Source organism: Leptodactylus fuscus, chromosome 3 (assembly GCF_031893055.1).
Source record: "Leptodactylus fuscus isolate aLepFus1 chromosome 3, aLepFus1.hap2, whole genome shotgun sequence".
Classification (NCBI taxonomy): Eukaryota; Metazoa; Chordata; class Amphibia; order Anura; family Leptodactylidae; genus Leptodactylus; species Leptodactylus fuscus.
Window position 1 is genome coordinate 125,247,167 of NC_134267.1, and position 17,020 is coordinate 125,264,186.

General features: G+C 38.0%; 1 protein-coding gene across 1 annotated transcript in view; it reads right to left on the reverse strand.

Annotated features, from left to right (window-relative positions):
- LOC142197756 (uncharacterized) overlaps positions 1–17,020 on the reverse strand; it is a 234,218-nt gene that overhangs the window by 56,930 nt on the left and 160,268 nt on the right. Inside the window, exons 69-80 of the mRNA XM_075268284.1 lie at positions 14,820–14,927; positions 12,941–13,080; positions 12,237–12,368; positions 11,862–12,048; positions 11,284–11,432; positions 10,609–10,775; positions 5,590–5,679; positions 3,685–3,830; positions 3,218–3,301; positions 2,848–3,007; positions 2,637–2,733; positions 1,526–1,653 (exon numbers count right to left, since the gene is read on the reverse strand). Of these exons, the coding sequence (XP_075124385.1) occupies positions 1,526–1,653; positions 2,637–2,733; positions 2,848–3,007; positions 3,218–3,301; positions 3,685–3,830; positions 5,590–5,679; positions 10,609–10,775; positions 11,284–11,432; positions 11,862–12,048; positions 12,237–12,368; positions 12,941–13,080; positions 14,820–14,927 (1,588 nt within the window). The remainder of the gene's footprint in view (positions 1–1,525; positions 1,654–2,636; positions 2,734–2,847; positions 3,008–3,217; positions 3,302–3,684; positions 3,831–5,589; positions 5,680–10,608; positions 10,776–11,283; positions 11,433–11,861; positions 12,049–12,236; positions 12,369–12,940; positions 13,081–14,819; positions 14,928–17,020) is intronic.

Genomic DNA, 17,020 nt, shown 5'->3' on the forward strand with positions numbered 1-17,020 from the left:
TGCGTGGAGCTCCAGATCGAGGGAGATTATCAGTGGTCTTGTATGTCTTCCATTTTCCAATTATTGCTCCCACAGTTGATTTCTTCAATCCAAGCTGGTTGCCTATTGCAGATTCAGTCTTCCCAGCCTGGTGCAGGGCTACAATTTTGTTTCTGGTGTCCTTTGACAGCTCTTTGGTGTTCACCATAGTGGAGTTTGGAGTCTGACTGTTTGAGGGTGTGCACAGGTGTCTTTTTATACTGATAACAAGTTTAAACAGGTGCCATTACTACAGGTAATGAATGGAGGAAAGAGGAGACTCTTAAAGAAGAAGTTACAGGTCTGTGAGAGCCAGAAATCTTGATTGTTTGTAGGTGACCAAATACTTATTTTCCACCATAATTTGCAAATAAATTCTTACAAAATCAGACAATGTGATTTTCTGGATTTGTTTTCTCATTTTGTCTCTCATAGTTGAGGTCTACCTATGATGTAAATTACAGACGCCTCTCATCTTTTTAAGTGGTGGAACTTGCACTATTGGTGACTGACTAAATACTTTTTTGCCCCACTGTAGGTAATAGATAACACAATGGTATTACATCATTCTCCAAGTATCAAATAATTTGCAATTGGTTCTGACTACTGAAAACAAGAAAGATCTTATCAGGAGGTTTTTCTGTTCCAATGATATACAGAAAAGCAGAGATCCACATCTTTTAAATGAGTGCTTAAGGAAAGTAAAATATATAAATACACATCAATATAAATAAATTTTACACGCCTGTAACCCCTCTCTTCAGGAGAGTATATTGCTGGAGATACCAAACCTGTCAGACCTGCTGAAAGTACTAGGACCTACCACCAAGGTCCCAGGAAATGTGGTTATTACCGCAACCCCTTTTTTGGTATCTCCAGCAATATACTCTCCTGATGAGCTAAATGTGAAACACGTTGAGAGAGAGCTAATATCTAGCTAGGACTGGTGTTATGTACATACCCCCCCCTTGAAAATTTCAGCTGGCGCTACACTTTATTTGTATACTACGGATGTGATTAAGACAGAGAGCAGCAGTCTATGACGTGCAACCGGCTCTATAGGCTGCATATGCCGAGTATTGTCAGGAACATCGTGTAGTTATCGTGGGGCGCTACATTGTATCGGCCGATACCACAGTTCTTATTAAGGGGCCGCACACCAGTCTTTATTATTTGGAATATGGGGCTTAGTACTGTCATATGCTCCTGAGTTACATCTTATCATTAGCGGAGCAGTCCGACAGCTTATATTTACCCCCCACCATTCTTCTATTAAGGGTATACTGTAGAGCACATATCTGTATCATGATATCTGCTGTTTTTAGTGGGGATATTAGGGAGACAATTTTAAACCTATTATTATTATTTAATAAAAGTTATGTTTTAGCATACTATTGTTACTTTAAGGTGTACCCCTTTTTTGCAAACCATAAAAATACCCCCTAAAAAAAAAACAAAAAAAAAACTATGACTATATATACTATGTTTCAATAGAAATTATACTTACGAGGAGCAGCATTTTCTAATAAGGAACCTTCCCCAGTTATACCATGGGACCCTTCTTTAGCTTTGCCAAGGTACGCCTCAACATCTTTCAAGGTCTGATCTGGAAGTCCATCTTCAAGTTTAGCAATCCTAGTAAGAAATATGAACAATATAAAACAGACAATACAATATGTTCACTGAAGCAATAGCTGCACCTGAAAGCATAGTTTTATGACTATGTAACTTACTGTATTGAAAAGTTTTATACTACAACACAAAAATCCAGTTCAAGAGAACAAAAAAAAAAAAAAAGAAAACATTTAAATCCATGCACATTGTTTCAATGTTTAAAAAACAAACAAAAAACCCCCAAATTTTTCTATTCTAGGTATCTATCCAGTGTTTACAGGAAAAGTATTTTACTAATACAGCATTTTTAAGATATAGTATGCACCTTTCATAGTTCTAACTTTTAATGCATGATATACAAAAGTTTGACTAAAATACAAAGTTTTCACTGAACTACATATTTATATACATTGACAGATTGTAAATGAAAGAAAACATAAGAAAAATTGCTTATATAAAAAACTATGTCTTTTATTTAATACAGATGCCTGTAATTTCTGCAAATGGCTATCTGGATTAATCCGCAACATTACTAAATTGGTTTTCTTAAGTAAAACGTACTACCGCCAGATGCGTTTCCATTTGGGAATATTTAAAACATTTAGGCCGAGCCCCACAGGCTGGAAATGCCGCAATTTGTCAGTGGCAGAAAAGCTACGGGGGAAAAAAACGGCATTTTACAGTACGGGCAAAAAGAATAGGATTCAAGCAAATCCCATGCCCACTTTGCGGTAAAAAAGGCAGTGCGGACACGCTACAATTTCCAAAACCAGTGCGTTGCCGCTGCGCTTTTTGGCTATGGGACGTACCATGGGGCCTTAGCCCTAAATGGCTTAATCTTTTGTGATGATATGAGATCGCAATGCCGTTTCACTTTATTTTTGTATTTTATTTCACTTTTCCTTACTATTCACAAGGTTTTTGCCATCTTCATACCTGTGTTTCTTGTCCAAATGACAAAATAATCTGCTCATTTTCTAGTAATAGATTTAAAGAACACTTACTTATGCAACATTTCAACAAATTTGCTGGTCTCTCCAATTTGATATTGTATGTTTTTCCATTTTGCTCTGTCAACCCTGTCAGTGGAGTCTCTCATACCTAATTGTTCATATAGACATAAATTACTATTGTTATCATTGAGTTCTATACATAAAATGTCATAACAAATGTTTGTCTGATAATATAAAATCTGTTACCCTTAGTGTTTCTCACCTCTCTTTGATGGAACCGATTTGCTTACAGGAGAGAGCTGGAGTTTGTTACTAGCTCTACTTTCTGACTTCTCATTTACAGAAATACATGATTTTTGAAGGTCATTAATATTTTCAACGGTAGAAAGGCAACTGATCATGACCAACGCCATTTCCAAAATCTAAAGAGACCAAAAGACTCTCTTATCAGTGTACAGCAATTTGATTTTTACTGTGTTTTACTTTTCTCTATCATTTTTAGTCATATTTAAAAAATGAATGCAGAAAATGACCATGTCACATAATAGATGTAATTGTACTACTACCATTAACAATAAATTAAAAAGTATTTATTAAAATATTTTTTCTCTTGCTCATTTGTACAGTCTTACCTGAGCAACCAAGTATGGGGGATTTTGGCATCGGACAAGTCTTTCAACACATGGTTTGTCTACTTTACTACACCAGTGCATCACCTAAGTGTGATAAATAATGAGAGAGAAACAAGAATTATTAACATATGTTTACAGTATTTATGTATAAATATTGCATCATATCAACAGACTAAGGCTATGTTCATGCTACTGTTATTAATGTCCGGTGCTCATCATCTTAGGTCTCCGTCTTTGATAAATGGTTCAGCGCTAAATACTGGCAATATAAATATATATGGACTTTTGCTAGTAACAGCTCAGTTAGAGAGTTGCTAGGGATAACTTTAAAACTTGTTTTCTATTAAAGATGAAGCTAGATAAGTTAATTAAGTATATTACCAAAATGTGCACCAAACAGCCCCCGACATAGTAGCAAAAAAACTAATTTTTATAACAAATTTGGTGATGACTTGATGGAGATTTACCTCATTCTTTATGGATCTTTGGTTTTTCTTGAGTTCTTCTAGCTCATCAGCTGCTTTCTCTGTCTTTTGCAGAATATCACGCAGGTACGAGTTTTGACTTTCTTGTTTCATGCGGTAAAATGCTTCATCATATTCATCATCACCATCTAGGATACAACAGTATATATAGAAGGTTCTACAAATACAGCAAAGTGACCAAGCTCAGGTCTTTAATGTATTATATTTCCATTTTAATAGTAACCAGGACTAGCTATATAAATGAATGCATTATGACCAGGGTCATTTTCAATAACAGTCAAAAGGGGCTCTATCATTGGGAAAAGTCATTTGTAACTAAACATATACTTGCATAGTCTTTAGAAAAGCTATTTCCCACATACCTTTTGTATTTTAATCCCCTCAGTAGTTTTTGAATAAGCCCATTTTTATTCATATGCTAATTAGCTTCCAGCCAGCACAGGAAGTTCTCTCTGATCTCTCCTATCTGTGTGTAAGAGAGCAGGGAGATGAATCATCATCATCATCAGCCTCTCTGCTCTCTCACACATAGCAGAGAATAGCAGACTGTGATCACAGACACTTCTGGGTGCACGCTGAAGGCTAATTGGCATATGAATAAAAACGGGCTCATTCAAAAACTACTGGGTGGTTTACATACAAAAGGTATGTGTGGAATATCCTTTCTAAAGGCTATGCAAGTATGTGCTTATTTAAAAATGACTTTCCCCAATGATAGAGCCCCTTTAAAGATTGTTCTTTTATCCCATAAAGACACATTGGTACTTTTATCACTGCAGTTCAAGAGTCTAAACTTTTTTTTTACTTCTGTTGGCATAGCTGAATCTGATTTTTTTTGCAGAATGACCAGTACTTTGTGTGTCTACATTTTGTAGATGAAAAAAATGCAGCTATTCTGTCATTGTTTTGTGTTTTCTTTTTAACAGCATTCACAATCTAATTGAATATTGTGTTCATGTACATTCTATACGTCATTAAATATGTGACAATACCAATTTTGTATAATTTTTATTGCAAAATAACAGGCCTAATGCAACAAAAAGCATTCGGTAACTTTTTGACTCTAATTATACATATAATACACTGCCATACTTCTTTATTGCAGTTTATTCCGTATTAGTGTTGTAATTCCGATTAGGCAGGGCCAAACCAGCACTGCAAGTGCCATTATTGTGTTGTAATAGTATGGTGGTGACCATCAACTACCTTCTAGCTGTGACTTAGGGGGCATTCACACGGAGTAACAGGGCGATGATTCTGGCACAATAACTTGCGTAAAAATCAGTGTTGAAAAAAAGACTTCTATTGACTTAAATGGGTTCCATTTTACGCACGTAAAATGGAACCCATTGAAGTCAATGGGAGTCTTATTTTCAGCGTGTAAAATTCAGCGCCAAATAACACGCCATTTTCCTCCATGTGAATGGTCCCTAAGTATTACAGAACAGAGTGGCATGGGGTTAATTCTCTACTGAAGAAATCCCAATAACTTCAATCACACTTCCTCTAAGAAGTTTTTATTGGTGAGATTTTGAATTACAGTGAACAGTACCATACAAAAGTAGATGTCAACTGCAGACTTAAACTACAGTTCAAAAGTATTGCCGATGGCCCACAGCATTGACAATACATCTGTCATTTCTCTATCTTTCTAAAATGTATGCCATAGTCACACAGTGGGGTTCATATATACAGATGTTACTTTACACATTTTTCAAACAGTGAAGTCTTCAATCTCTACACTCCTTTAGATCAAAAGAATTAATTTTAGCACCTGCTCTGTTTCTGAAAGCTATTAAAGTATTCCACTGCTACTATAATAACCCATCATAAAAATAGTATGCATAAATAATGTAATGGTAGACAAGTAGTTATAAAAGACAATACCATCTTTTAATAAGTCATCATTTTCATCAAAATTGTCAGATTCATTTTCAGTTTGTGAAAGGAAAATTTGCAGAGTCTCATCTCCAATACCTAACAGAAATTAAAAAATGAACAAAAGTTACATATGAAAGGGAACATTAAATATATATGATATATATACTGTGTATATAAATATATATATATATACACCGGTATTGACTTCATGTACATTAGGGTCAATTTATCATTGCTTTTCTTCCAAATGTTGAAAAATTCTGTGCAAAGAAGTCAAAAAGTTGCAAATTTCTACTTTGTGACTTTTTAATGTCAGTATTCTGAAGTGCAGGGCTTGGATTGACTTCCAATCAAATAAATAACTGCATATAGCTGCAATGATAGATAGATTAGATAGATAGATAGATAGATAGATAGATAGATAGATAGATAGATAGATTAATGATAATATAACAGTAAATATCTGGGTTTAGACTAGTTGGACATTTGGAAAGAAACATAGCAAAAAGAAAGAAAAATCTCCAAATGACCAATATTATGTTAAAGGAAAAATATCTTTGTACCATGTTAGCCAGTGGGTATGAAATACATTTTTTTTAAAAAAAGTCTTTAGTAGTTGATACCTTTATTAATGGCCAACTTAAAAAATGATGACATATTGCGAGCTTTCGGGATAACTAATATTTAGAGATGAGCGTGTAGCCGAGCTGAGCGCATGGCCAGCACTGCCACATCTCGGCATAGGAATGCATTGACCAGCGTAGATTGGTCGAATTCCATACAGAGTACAGCATTCGGCCAATCAACGCTGGTTCTGCCGGAGTAGGCGGAGTCTAAGATCGGTCCACAGCAGTCTCCATTCTGGCCTGATATTAGACTCTGCCTCCTCACAGACGATGCACAAAACAAGAAAATTGTCCACAGCTCTCAAAGTATGTATATGTTGAAATCGGATTAACTCTCAAGTGCCCGAAAGACGTCCTCCGGTCAGGACAAAGAAACAGATTCAAATCAGAAAAAAGTCTTCAGCACAGAGAGTTTGTATAAAAAAGAATCCCAATTTTTATTAAGTAAATTTTTAAAAAACACCAATGAACAGTACCAGACACAAAAAAAAAAAAAAAAAAGAGAAAGGGTAAGTGAAAGAAAAAAACTCACATAATACGTCCTTGCGGCATTCCAAAAACCTACGCGTTTCGGGACGTCTGTCCCTTACTCATGGCAATGTGTGAGTGCACAAACCAATGTTGTTATATAGCTGCACTCGCAGGTGGAAATAGAAAGTAATCAAGGAACTAACACATAATTAAAAGCAAATACTGAAAGCCGGAAGTTCTATGAATAAACAAACACGTGAAAAGCACATAAATAAATAAATAAATAAATAAATATATAACTATTATCGACATGTTTAACCCCAGTAAGAAAGTCCCTCTAACTCTCCATCTCCATATATTTTGGAGATATGTAGGGAAACTTAAAATGATTCAAAAGGACATGACTTACCATCATAGGAAAATAACGAAATGAAGGCCGTGCTCATGTTTCAATAAATGGAAGCGAAACCAACAGAGGATAAACAACCCCCCACAAAAGGAAAACACACATAACGTCACGTGAACATAAACACGTGATCACAAGTATCTAGGATACATAGTAAACTGAATGCTTTTCCCATCATCCGGTCACATGATCGCAAATCGGAGTGATGTTATCTATAGGTTTACTATTGTGATGACAAAAAACAGCCCTATGGAGCATTGGTGATACTAGTGCCTAATAAAAATAAACCAGATCTGTTTTGAGGTTTAAACCATTGGGGAATCTTGTGCCTAGTTCAAAAATCCAAAAGGCTTCGCGTTTTAACACTTTCCTCCTCCAATCGCCACCTCTTAGGGGCCTATTCACATGTTCAATGGCACAAAAGCGGAAGGAGGAGATATCCCCATTGTGATGCATCAAAAAGTGCTTCGAGGCACCAGAAATGCTACCAGATGAAGTTTTAGTGCAGTCAGATAAATGTTCCGAGATACGATTTTTTTAATGGCCGGATAGTGCAGCCAACATAGAAAAGATTACAAAGATCACACCATATTAGGTATATCACGTGATTACTTTTGCAATTTAGAAATTGTTTTATGTTATATTTCTTGTGTGTGTTTTTATTCTCGAAACTAGTCGATTTCACCCCATAATGGCACACTCGGCACCTGGGGGCTCCACACCTAAAGAAACCATGAATATCTAGCCAGGTGGTATTGCTAGAATTATTGACTCTAGAATATAGACTGGGAGATAAGATGTTACCCAAGGTTTTCCCTTTACGGGAAATAAATCTACATCCTTTCCTGAGAATCTCTGCAGTAGTGTCATCCTGCGCCAAGATGGGTAAGTATCTCTTGACTATATCAGTGACCCGGTTGAAATCTCTACTGTAATTTGTGCAAAAATAAACACCAGCCATGTTGTTCTCTGATCTCCCTTTGTTGTGTTGTTCTTTCAAAAGAGAAGATCTAGACCTATTGTTGACAATAGAGGAGGCTCTCTTCAGCTGCCAATTAGAGTACCCTCTATATTTAAGTCTGGTACATATGTCTGATTGCTGTTCCTGAAAATCTATATTTGAAGAGCAAGCTCGTTTTGCTCTAATAAATTCCCCGACGGGGATGGACTGTATTGTGTGACGGGGATGGCAACTGGTTGCGTGTAATATCGTGTTGCCCGACAGGTCCTTACGGTAAAGGATGGAAGACACCTTACCTTCACCGGATTTACCCGTCAGGCTAATATCCAAAAAATTTACAGTAGTAGGTTCCACCTTATAAGTGAACACTAAGTTCATATCGTTACTGTTAAAATAGTCCATCAGTGCTGGCACGGCCGCTACGTCCCCCGACCAGACCATCAAGAGGTCATCTATATAGCGGCCGTACCAGCATAGATGTTGTTTAAATGGATTGCTTTGAGCATAGACAAAATTTTCCTCCCACCATGCCATATATATATTGGCAAGGGTGGGAGAAAACCGGGACCCCATAGGGGCCCCGCATATCTGTAAATAAAAATTGTTATCAAAAGAAAAAAAGTTATGCTTCAAAAGATACTCTGTAACAGATATTATGTATTCACATAGTTCCTCAGAAAAGGTGGATTGTTTGTACAAAAAATTTGAAAGAGCCAATAATGCTAAATTGTGCGGGATAGAGGAATAAAGACTGCTGACATCACAAGAAATCCAAACATGGCCAGATTGCCAATGAAAGTCATCAAAATTTTGTAGTACTTGTTTGGTGTCTCGTAAGAAGCCTGGTATTTTGCTAACTAGGAGTTGTAGTAGTCCATCAACCCACTCGCTGAGTTTCTCGTTGAGAGAGGCAATGCCAGCAATAATAGGACGAAGCGGTGGAGGGGTGACGTTTTTATGGACTTTGGGGAGTCCGTGAAAGATAGGGATAACCGGATGTTCCACTAACAGATGTTTTATTTGACTTTCACGGATAATCCCCAAGTTCACTCCCTCCATCACTAAGTCCTCCAAAATGGCTGAGAAAGCTGGGGTAGGATTAGAGTCTAAAACTCTATAGGTGTTGGAGTCTCGAAGAATGGACATCACACCATTGTAATAATCTGCCTTGTTCATTACTACAATCATACCCCCCTTGTCAGCCATTTTGATAGTTAGAGAATCATTCTTGCGTAAAGAACTCAGGGCTATTTTCTCTTTTTTTGTAAGATTATTGTAAACATCATTACATGAGACAGAGTTAGCTAACATCTTAAGATCCCTTTCCACTACATGCTGGAAAGTATCAAAATGTGGGGATCTGGAAGAGATGGGGTAGTATAAAGGATTAGATGTTTTAACCTCTGTGGTATGAACATCCCTGATACAAGACTCAGATTCCAGATCCTTAAGATCTAACAAACACATTTACTCCTGAAATAAAAGTTCACTATATTCATTATGAGATAAATTGGGAGGGGATAATATGCTATTGTCAGGCTCAACATTAGTTTAAAAAAAATGACGTTTAATTGTAAGAGAACGGATGAATCTGTTAACGTCCAGAATGGTTTCAAAGAGGTCAAAACCACCATCCGGCACAAAATTTAAACCTTTACTTAGCAGGGATAGCATGTCCTTTGTTAGTGTCACTGATGATAAATTCAGCACACTGTAAACATCAGTGCCAGAAAAGTCCTCAGATGAAAACTGACTTATCGTTTGGACTGTTGCTTCCGACGTGTCCAATACCTTGGACCCCTCTCGTGATTTGGCTCGGTGTTTGCGTCCCGCTCCTCACAGACGAGCCTCCGGCAGAACCAGCGTTGATTGGCCGAATGCTGTATTCTGTATGGCATTCGGCCAATCAACGCTGGTCAATGCATTCCTATGGGAAAAAGTCAGCTCACGCATATCGCAAGCTGACAGGGATCCCGACGTAATACAGTGACTTGGGCATGTTAGATGCCCCCAGGCATGCTTCCCCTGCTGTCCCAGTTGCATTCCAGGGTGTTGGCATAATTTCCTGGGGTGTCATAGTGGACTTGGTGACTCTCCTGAGTCGAATAGTGGTTTCCCCCTAAACGAGTATTTATTCTCCATAGACTATAATGGGGTTTGATATTCGATCGAACAGTCGAGTATTGAGCGACTACTCGAATCGAACTTCGAACATTTCACTGTTCGCTCATCTCTAGTAGCAGCTGTTGCCAGGCCCCATAATGTCCCGGTCCTGTGGCTACTCAGATAATTACATCCCTGGTCACCATTACAACTAGTGACTGGATGAGAGAGCATCTTCAACCATTTCCTGCCTATCAATAGACAGCTAGAAGTAAGAAAAAAACAGCAGGGACAAGGAAACATCAGAATCAGAGGGGTGCAGCAAAGTGAATTTATTTGTGTTTTCCTGTGTGTTAACATAGAGCATCTAAAAACTTGAAAACCAAGGATGCCTCTGACATTTTCTATGTAAATTTAGGTGTGGTTTTAAAATAGGGAAAAGAAAGAAAAAATCTTACCTAATATAGCTTTGAGTTGTTCCAACATAGAAGTCTTTGTTACAAGTTTCTCTAAAATGTCTGAAACTATAATTTTCGCTTTCTCATATTTTTCTTCAAGACCAGCAATGCTTTCTTGAGTTTTCTTTGCATCTGTCCTGGTATTATCAAATGTATCAAGTACATGTCTGGTGACATGAAAGAAATTCATATGTTATAAAGCCAAGTCACGGGGTTCATGCAGCATTAGCTAAAATATTGATTTTGGAATTGCATGTGGTTGAAAATGTATGTAATGGCCTTCTTATCTGGTTTACCACATGTTAGCATGATTATGAACATAATTCAAGGGAGTCTGTCAGCAGTAAATTGGTTATAAACCTAACCATGGTACCATGTCATAATGGCCACAGACGTAATAGTACTTCCTGGCCGATACTGTATTAACCACTAGGGATATACTATTACAGCTTACTGACTGACTTCAATGGGGCATGTTCTCTGCATGACTCTAGTACAGCATATTGAGATTTACTTAGCACAGACTAAGGGTTCATGAAAAATGACTGACATGTGATTATACATTATGTTGTGTGGAATGGTTAATAAATGTATGCAGGACTCGCATGTGAAAAGCACTTGTGTGAAAGTGGCCTATGGTAAGGTACCTACCATGAATACACTATCAATACTTACTTCAGCAGGTTATCTGTGTTATGTTGTTCTTCCATTTTCTTTAGTAAGATATGTTTAAAGTTTTCCAAAAACATCTGTAATGTGCTAGGACCAACGAAAACTTTGTCTGCCCTTGTCTCCTCCTTTGACATGAGAATCTTGAGTTTTTCCTAGATAGTGAGAATGAATATACATGCTCATACATATACAGCAATTCTAATGTACTACAAACTAGGTAGGTACCTTTTTATAAAATACTAAGAGACCCCCATCAGTAATAGGAGACAATTATTAACTAAGGTGAACTATTGGAACCAGCATAACTAGTATAACATTTGCACAAGTTATAAGTGAAAGTACAACACATTAGAAGCCATATTATGTGATTAAAGTTTCAGGGGTTGAAACAGAAGATTGGTGTCATAAATAATCTATTACGACCCCCTGTTAGTGGCTGTTGCCCTGGAGGACGCAGCAGCATTACACGTACTACATGGTCGGCCATTAATAATATTTTTAACCACTGAATTTGGGGTTTTCAGCTGATCAGCATTGGGTGCTTGTTTAAAGTAGTAAGATATCTGTTTTATAATCTATACCTGAATAATATCTTCACAGTATGGAAACTGAGCAGAACCCGCATCTTTCAGTTCACTGTTACTCTGGCCAACTTCATTTGCATTTTTGGAAAATATACTGGGATTACTGTTTCCTGTCCATGAGACCTGGTCATTTTGATGGAGCATATAGCTATGAATCAAGGTAATAGCTGTTGCTGCATTTTCACTGAAAACACAATGGAAAATAAAAATTGGTCAGGTAAACATGTTTTGCTTTTTTCATCTTTATTTCCGATCATTAAAAATGTATTCTCATTGAAGCGGGAACTGTTCCATACAAAGGTATATGAATAATACAGAACATGTTCCATGAATACTGATCTATTTACAATAACACATCACCAGCCGTCATACCGTGTTTCTTCTGTGTAGGTTTCCATAATCCTGTGTTGCATTATGTAGTGTTTGGCTTCCCTGGTAATAACATCTTGTGACCAGCTGTCAATCCAGATTAGTTGGCAACCAGTTAAGAATCCAGGGTATTTTCTGTTGTGGAAATATATGTCTACATGTAAGCATATGAAAACATAGGATATATCACATTCTTCTCTCCTGTTCGGGCATTGGTGGGTGCTCACACAGGAGACCACTACCATTTAATTTTCTATTTATTCTCTGCCTGGGGTTGTGTTTCCCCAGTTGTGATTGGGACCCCAGTTGTGGAAATAGAAGAGGGTCAGTCCTAGAGGTGGAACCTATATTTATCAGTCATTAATGGAAAATGTTATAGAAGATATTGGACATCAAATATTAGAGAATATTGAATTCTTCTTTTAAACTAATTGGATGACTTAACCTGCCCACTTATCAAGAGGCGAGCAGCCTTTACCACACCCCAATTTATCAAATATATAAAATCAGGAAAAATATCAAAAGAGCTCCAAATATATGTTATACCATTGTTTATCTATTACTGTTCCATTAAGAAATTGGTGTTAAAAATGACAATTACTTTAACAAAAAAATAAATCCTATTCTACGTACAAGGTTAAATAGACGTTCCTACAAACACTTTTAAACTCATATATATCCTATAATAACACATATATTAGACTTACCCGGAGGCAGTCTTCAAAAGTTCATGGTATGGAGAAATACACACTATTATTCGTAGGTAGGATTTCACTTGCGAAATGAAGTACTTGGCTGGGTCATAACCAAGATGTGGAAGTTTCCTTCGTAGTGCTGGTTCTAGAACCTAGAAATATACATATATGTATTAGTGGGATTTATCATTTCCAGTGAAGTTAAAATGTATGCATTTCATTTTTTCAACTATGCTCTTTAAAACAATGTACAATTTTTTCCCATTGATTGAAAAAGAAAACAAAATGATTGTGAGTAGCATCGCCTACTGTCCTCCACTATAAACAAACTCGGGTGACCATTACATCAATATGCAGTAATTATCCACTCCAAAGAAGCTAAACATATTAATGACCTGTCCTAAGAATAGGACTTCAATGTCAGAACATCTGGCAACACCATGAATAAGCTGTCCTCAGCAGCTGATACACAGAGAATAGAGCAGGAGGCAGATAGTTCTGTCCTCTGTGTAGCACTCAAAGCAGGGCACTGCAGATCATTCACTTGAATGGGAGCTAAGCTGCATTGACACACTTCATCCACTAGACAGAGAGCAGAGATGTTTGCTTCCTGAGCCATTTTCTGGGTATCAGCTGCAGAGAACAGTTGATCAGTGGGGTTACCAGGTGTCAGATCCACAACGATTTCATATTGTTGACCAATCCTTTGGGATAAGTTGTCAATATTTCAAGCCTGGAAAATCTCTTTAATAAGATCTGGGTATGGGTTATACCAGGGATGTATACATCTTATTATAGAGGTATACAAGTATACATCAGAAGTATGCCATATGCCACATTGGATTAAGATTAGAATAATTTGCAATGCCCCCAGATTTAGTAGCATCACATTTGATGCTATATAGTTATACACTTCTTAAATTACAACAAAATTCTAAGTGAATTACTAGTGCAATTGCTTTTACACATATGAATAAAGCAAAGTGACTGCTGCATATATATAATAATGAACAGGTCATCACTATGAGTGCTAGGGTAAATGTAATCCTTAGGATAGGTCTTCAATATCTGTTTGCGATCACCTGGTTGAAGAAGACTCAGTCATCCAACACATTCTGTAGGGTCTTCACTAAATACCAAGCAGAGCACCCTATGTTGTGTATTGTATTGCAGCTGAGCCCCGTTTATTTCAATGAGACTGGTCTGTAGCTGTGCAATCTGAACTATAAATGTGATGTCACTGTCACAATGAGGTGGCTGCACCATTTATGAGCGCCACAGCCTTTTACAAAAGCTGATCTGGTGTGATCAACTGTCCCTAAAAATCACTTTAAAGAAGACCTTTCATGTCCTTGGGGTACATGCAGTGTAATACACTGCTAGAAAGCCAACAGTGCGCTGAATTCAGTGCACTATTGGCTTTCCCGTTCTGTGCCCCCGCTGAGGAGCTTTTGGTGCCGTTACTGTAGCTCTTCAGTGTCAGAAGGGCGTTTCTAACAGTATTAGGAACGCCCTCTTCACAGTAGGGTCTATTGCGCTGTACTGTAAGTGGGGTCGTTTCTTACCGCCCAGCGGTGACGTCGTCCAATCTGTACCCCTCTTGTTGGAGGAAAAGCTAAGTGCAGAGGGATAACTTGAAGCACAATCTATAATGGGGCTCCTGGATATCTATTACCATTTATAATAGTGGTATATTTTATGTGGCAGAGGAGCCGCAAGGTCCAGGGCCTGCTAACAATTACAGCCCTGCACACCTTATAGCTACGCACCTGGCTAAATACAAGTATTTGTTCCAGAAGAATCTGGTAAACATATTACATAAGAAATTAGATTCAGACCTGACTGCGTGTCACATATGTAACAACCAGACAATGACTTATTTAGCACTTACATGCAGAATATCATTCATCTCTTCAGCTGTGAACAATGGTGCATATTCACCACAGATTAGCAGGCTGTTAATAGCATTCAGGCAGCCCTCAGTGGCCAGCTCTTCTTCCTGTAATATATTGGATATACATATTAATGCAGGCCAAAAATAGGCACTGAGCAGTTTATGGATAAACCTTTTAGTTCTACTACTTTTTACAAGCTCTGTTTACTAATCTGCAGCAATAACATTCTAATGAGGATATCTGAGTGCTGAATCTTAGGGTTGGTTCACACTAGCACTTGTATTCCGTCCGGAAGGAGTCCGCATGGACACCCCCCGGACGGAATACAATCACAATTGCAAGCGATGTGCTGTCAAAGCACATGGACCCCATAGGCTATAATGGGCTCCGTGTGCTTGCCACGCACTGCCCGCACGAATCACAGCAAGCACACAGAGCCCATTATAGTCTATAGGGTCTGTATGCTTTGACAGCATATCGCTTGCAATTGAGCAGTTCTTTTTCCGGGAAACGACATGCTCATTCTTCAGGCGAATTCGCCTCGTGAATCCGGCTGAAGACACTCCCTCCTCCCAACTAGGCCCATTCATTGGGCCTAATCCGGAGTGGAGTGCGCGACTGGATGAACTTGTCTTATACTGCACCAGCATTCAGTCGCAGCTCCCCGTTTTTTGGTCCAGAAAATGAGGCGGCCTCCATCTCAGTTTCCGGACCAAAAATCCCAGTGTAAACCCAACCTTAGATGAATTTTTTGGGTTTACCTAAATATCCAGGTGACTCATCAGCTAAGGCACAGAACTATCAATAAGATAACAAAAAAGAAAAAAAAAAGAAAAAATATCCAGCACTCTGAGACCTCTGTATCATTAAAAGGTTAACGTTTATTCCGGAGACATACTCCCATTAAAAAAGTCCATATATGTACATCAAGGAATGAGTGCAGCGAGGTGGAAAAAATGCCAAAAAACCTACGCGCTTCGAGGTCTATGCCTCTATGCCTATAAGATGCCTAGTCAAAGGTTATTAAAGGCATGAACATGTCTCATGATAATTATATGCTCCAGAAAAGTGTGCACATCCCAGGTGCTATTGGAAGGATGGTGCACATATAATAAGTAACACAGTACACACGTCAGACTAGTAAGGGATCATATGTTGGTTATGGATAAACAACGCCATGTATAGTACAATCAATCTGCAGGGGCTGGACACTATTTTCTTAATTTTGAACCATCTTTATCTTACCACAGACTCAGACACAGCTGAGCTAGGTTTGTCTTTGTCTTTTCTTTGTCCTCTTTTTAAATTTATTTATTAAAGGTGAATTTTTATAAAATTTTCTATCTTTTTTTTTTTTTTTTAATATCCTGTACACACTATCCTGAATTTTGATAGAGGGAATAAGGTGTAGTAAACCTCCCACCAAATAAGTTAGGGCAGGTTCATACCAGCGCCCGGTCTCTGCTTTTCTGCCCCCTGAGAAACTGGACAGAGACCAGAAACCCAGCAGTGAGTTTCCAAACTCATTCACTTGAATGGGTTTGCAAAGTGACCGCCCGTGTGCGTCTTCTGCCTCTCCGCAACTAAACCGTTTTTTTCAACCGGACACAAAGTTGGACAGAGTTTTGCCACGGAGAGGCAGAAGATGCACACAGGCGGTCACTTTGCAAACGCATTCAAGTGAATGGCTTTGAAAACTCACTGCCAGGTTTCCGTCCCCTGTCCAGTTTCTCGGGGCAGAAGACGGAAACCCGCTGGATTGGCTGAAGCAGAGACCGGGCGCAGGTGTGAACCCGCCTTTAGGAGGTTTTTGTGATAACTAATATACACTGAACTAATAAAACCATATGTGGGAAGCTCCTGTTATAATTTGTAGCCCTGTATAAGAAGCCCTAATATAAACTATGCTACATTATGTCACGTAGGTTATTCATCTTTCTATTAGATTTGGCCAGTATGAACAGTCACTAGGTGCTTATAGGTAGATGACTGCAAATATTCAGAAAATGTATAACCTGGATTCTTATTAAGTGCTGTAAATGATACACAAGCCAGTAGCGCCCTCTGCTGCCTGAATAACAAATTGTACACAGTTGGGTTTTAGTGTATTGTACAGTTTGTCAAACAAAGCTATGTGTTTTAAAATGTAAGTTTTGCTCATGATTTTACTTTTTACAAAAGCTAGCAACGCTTTAGA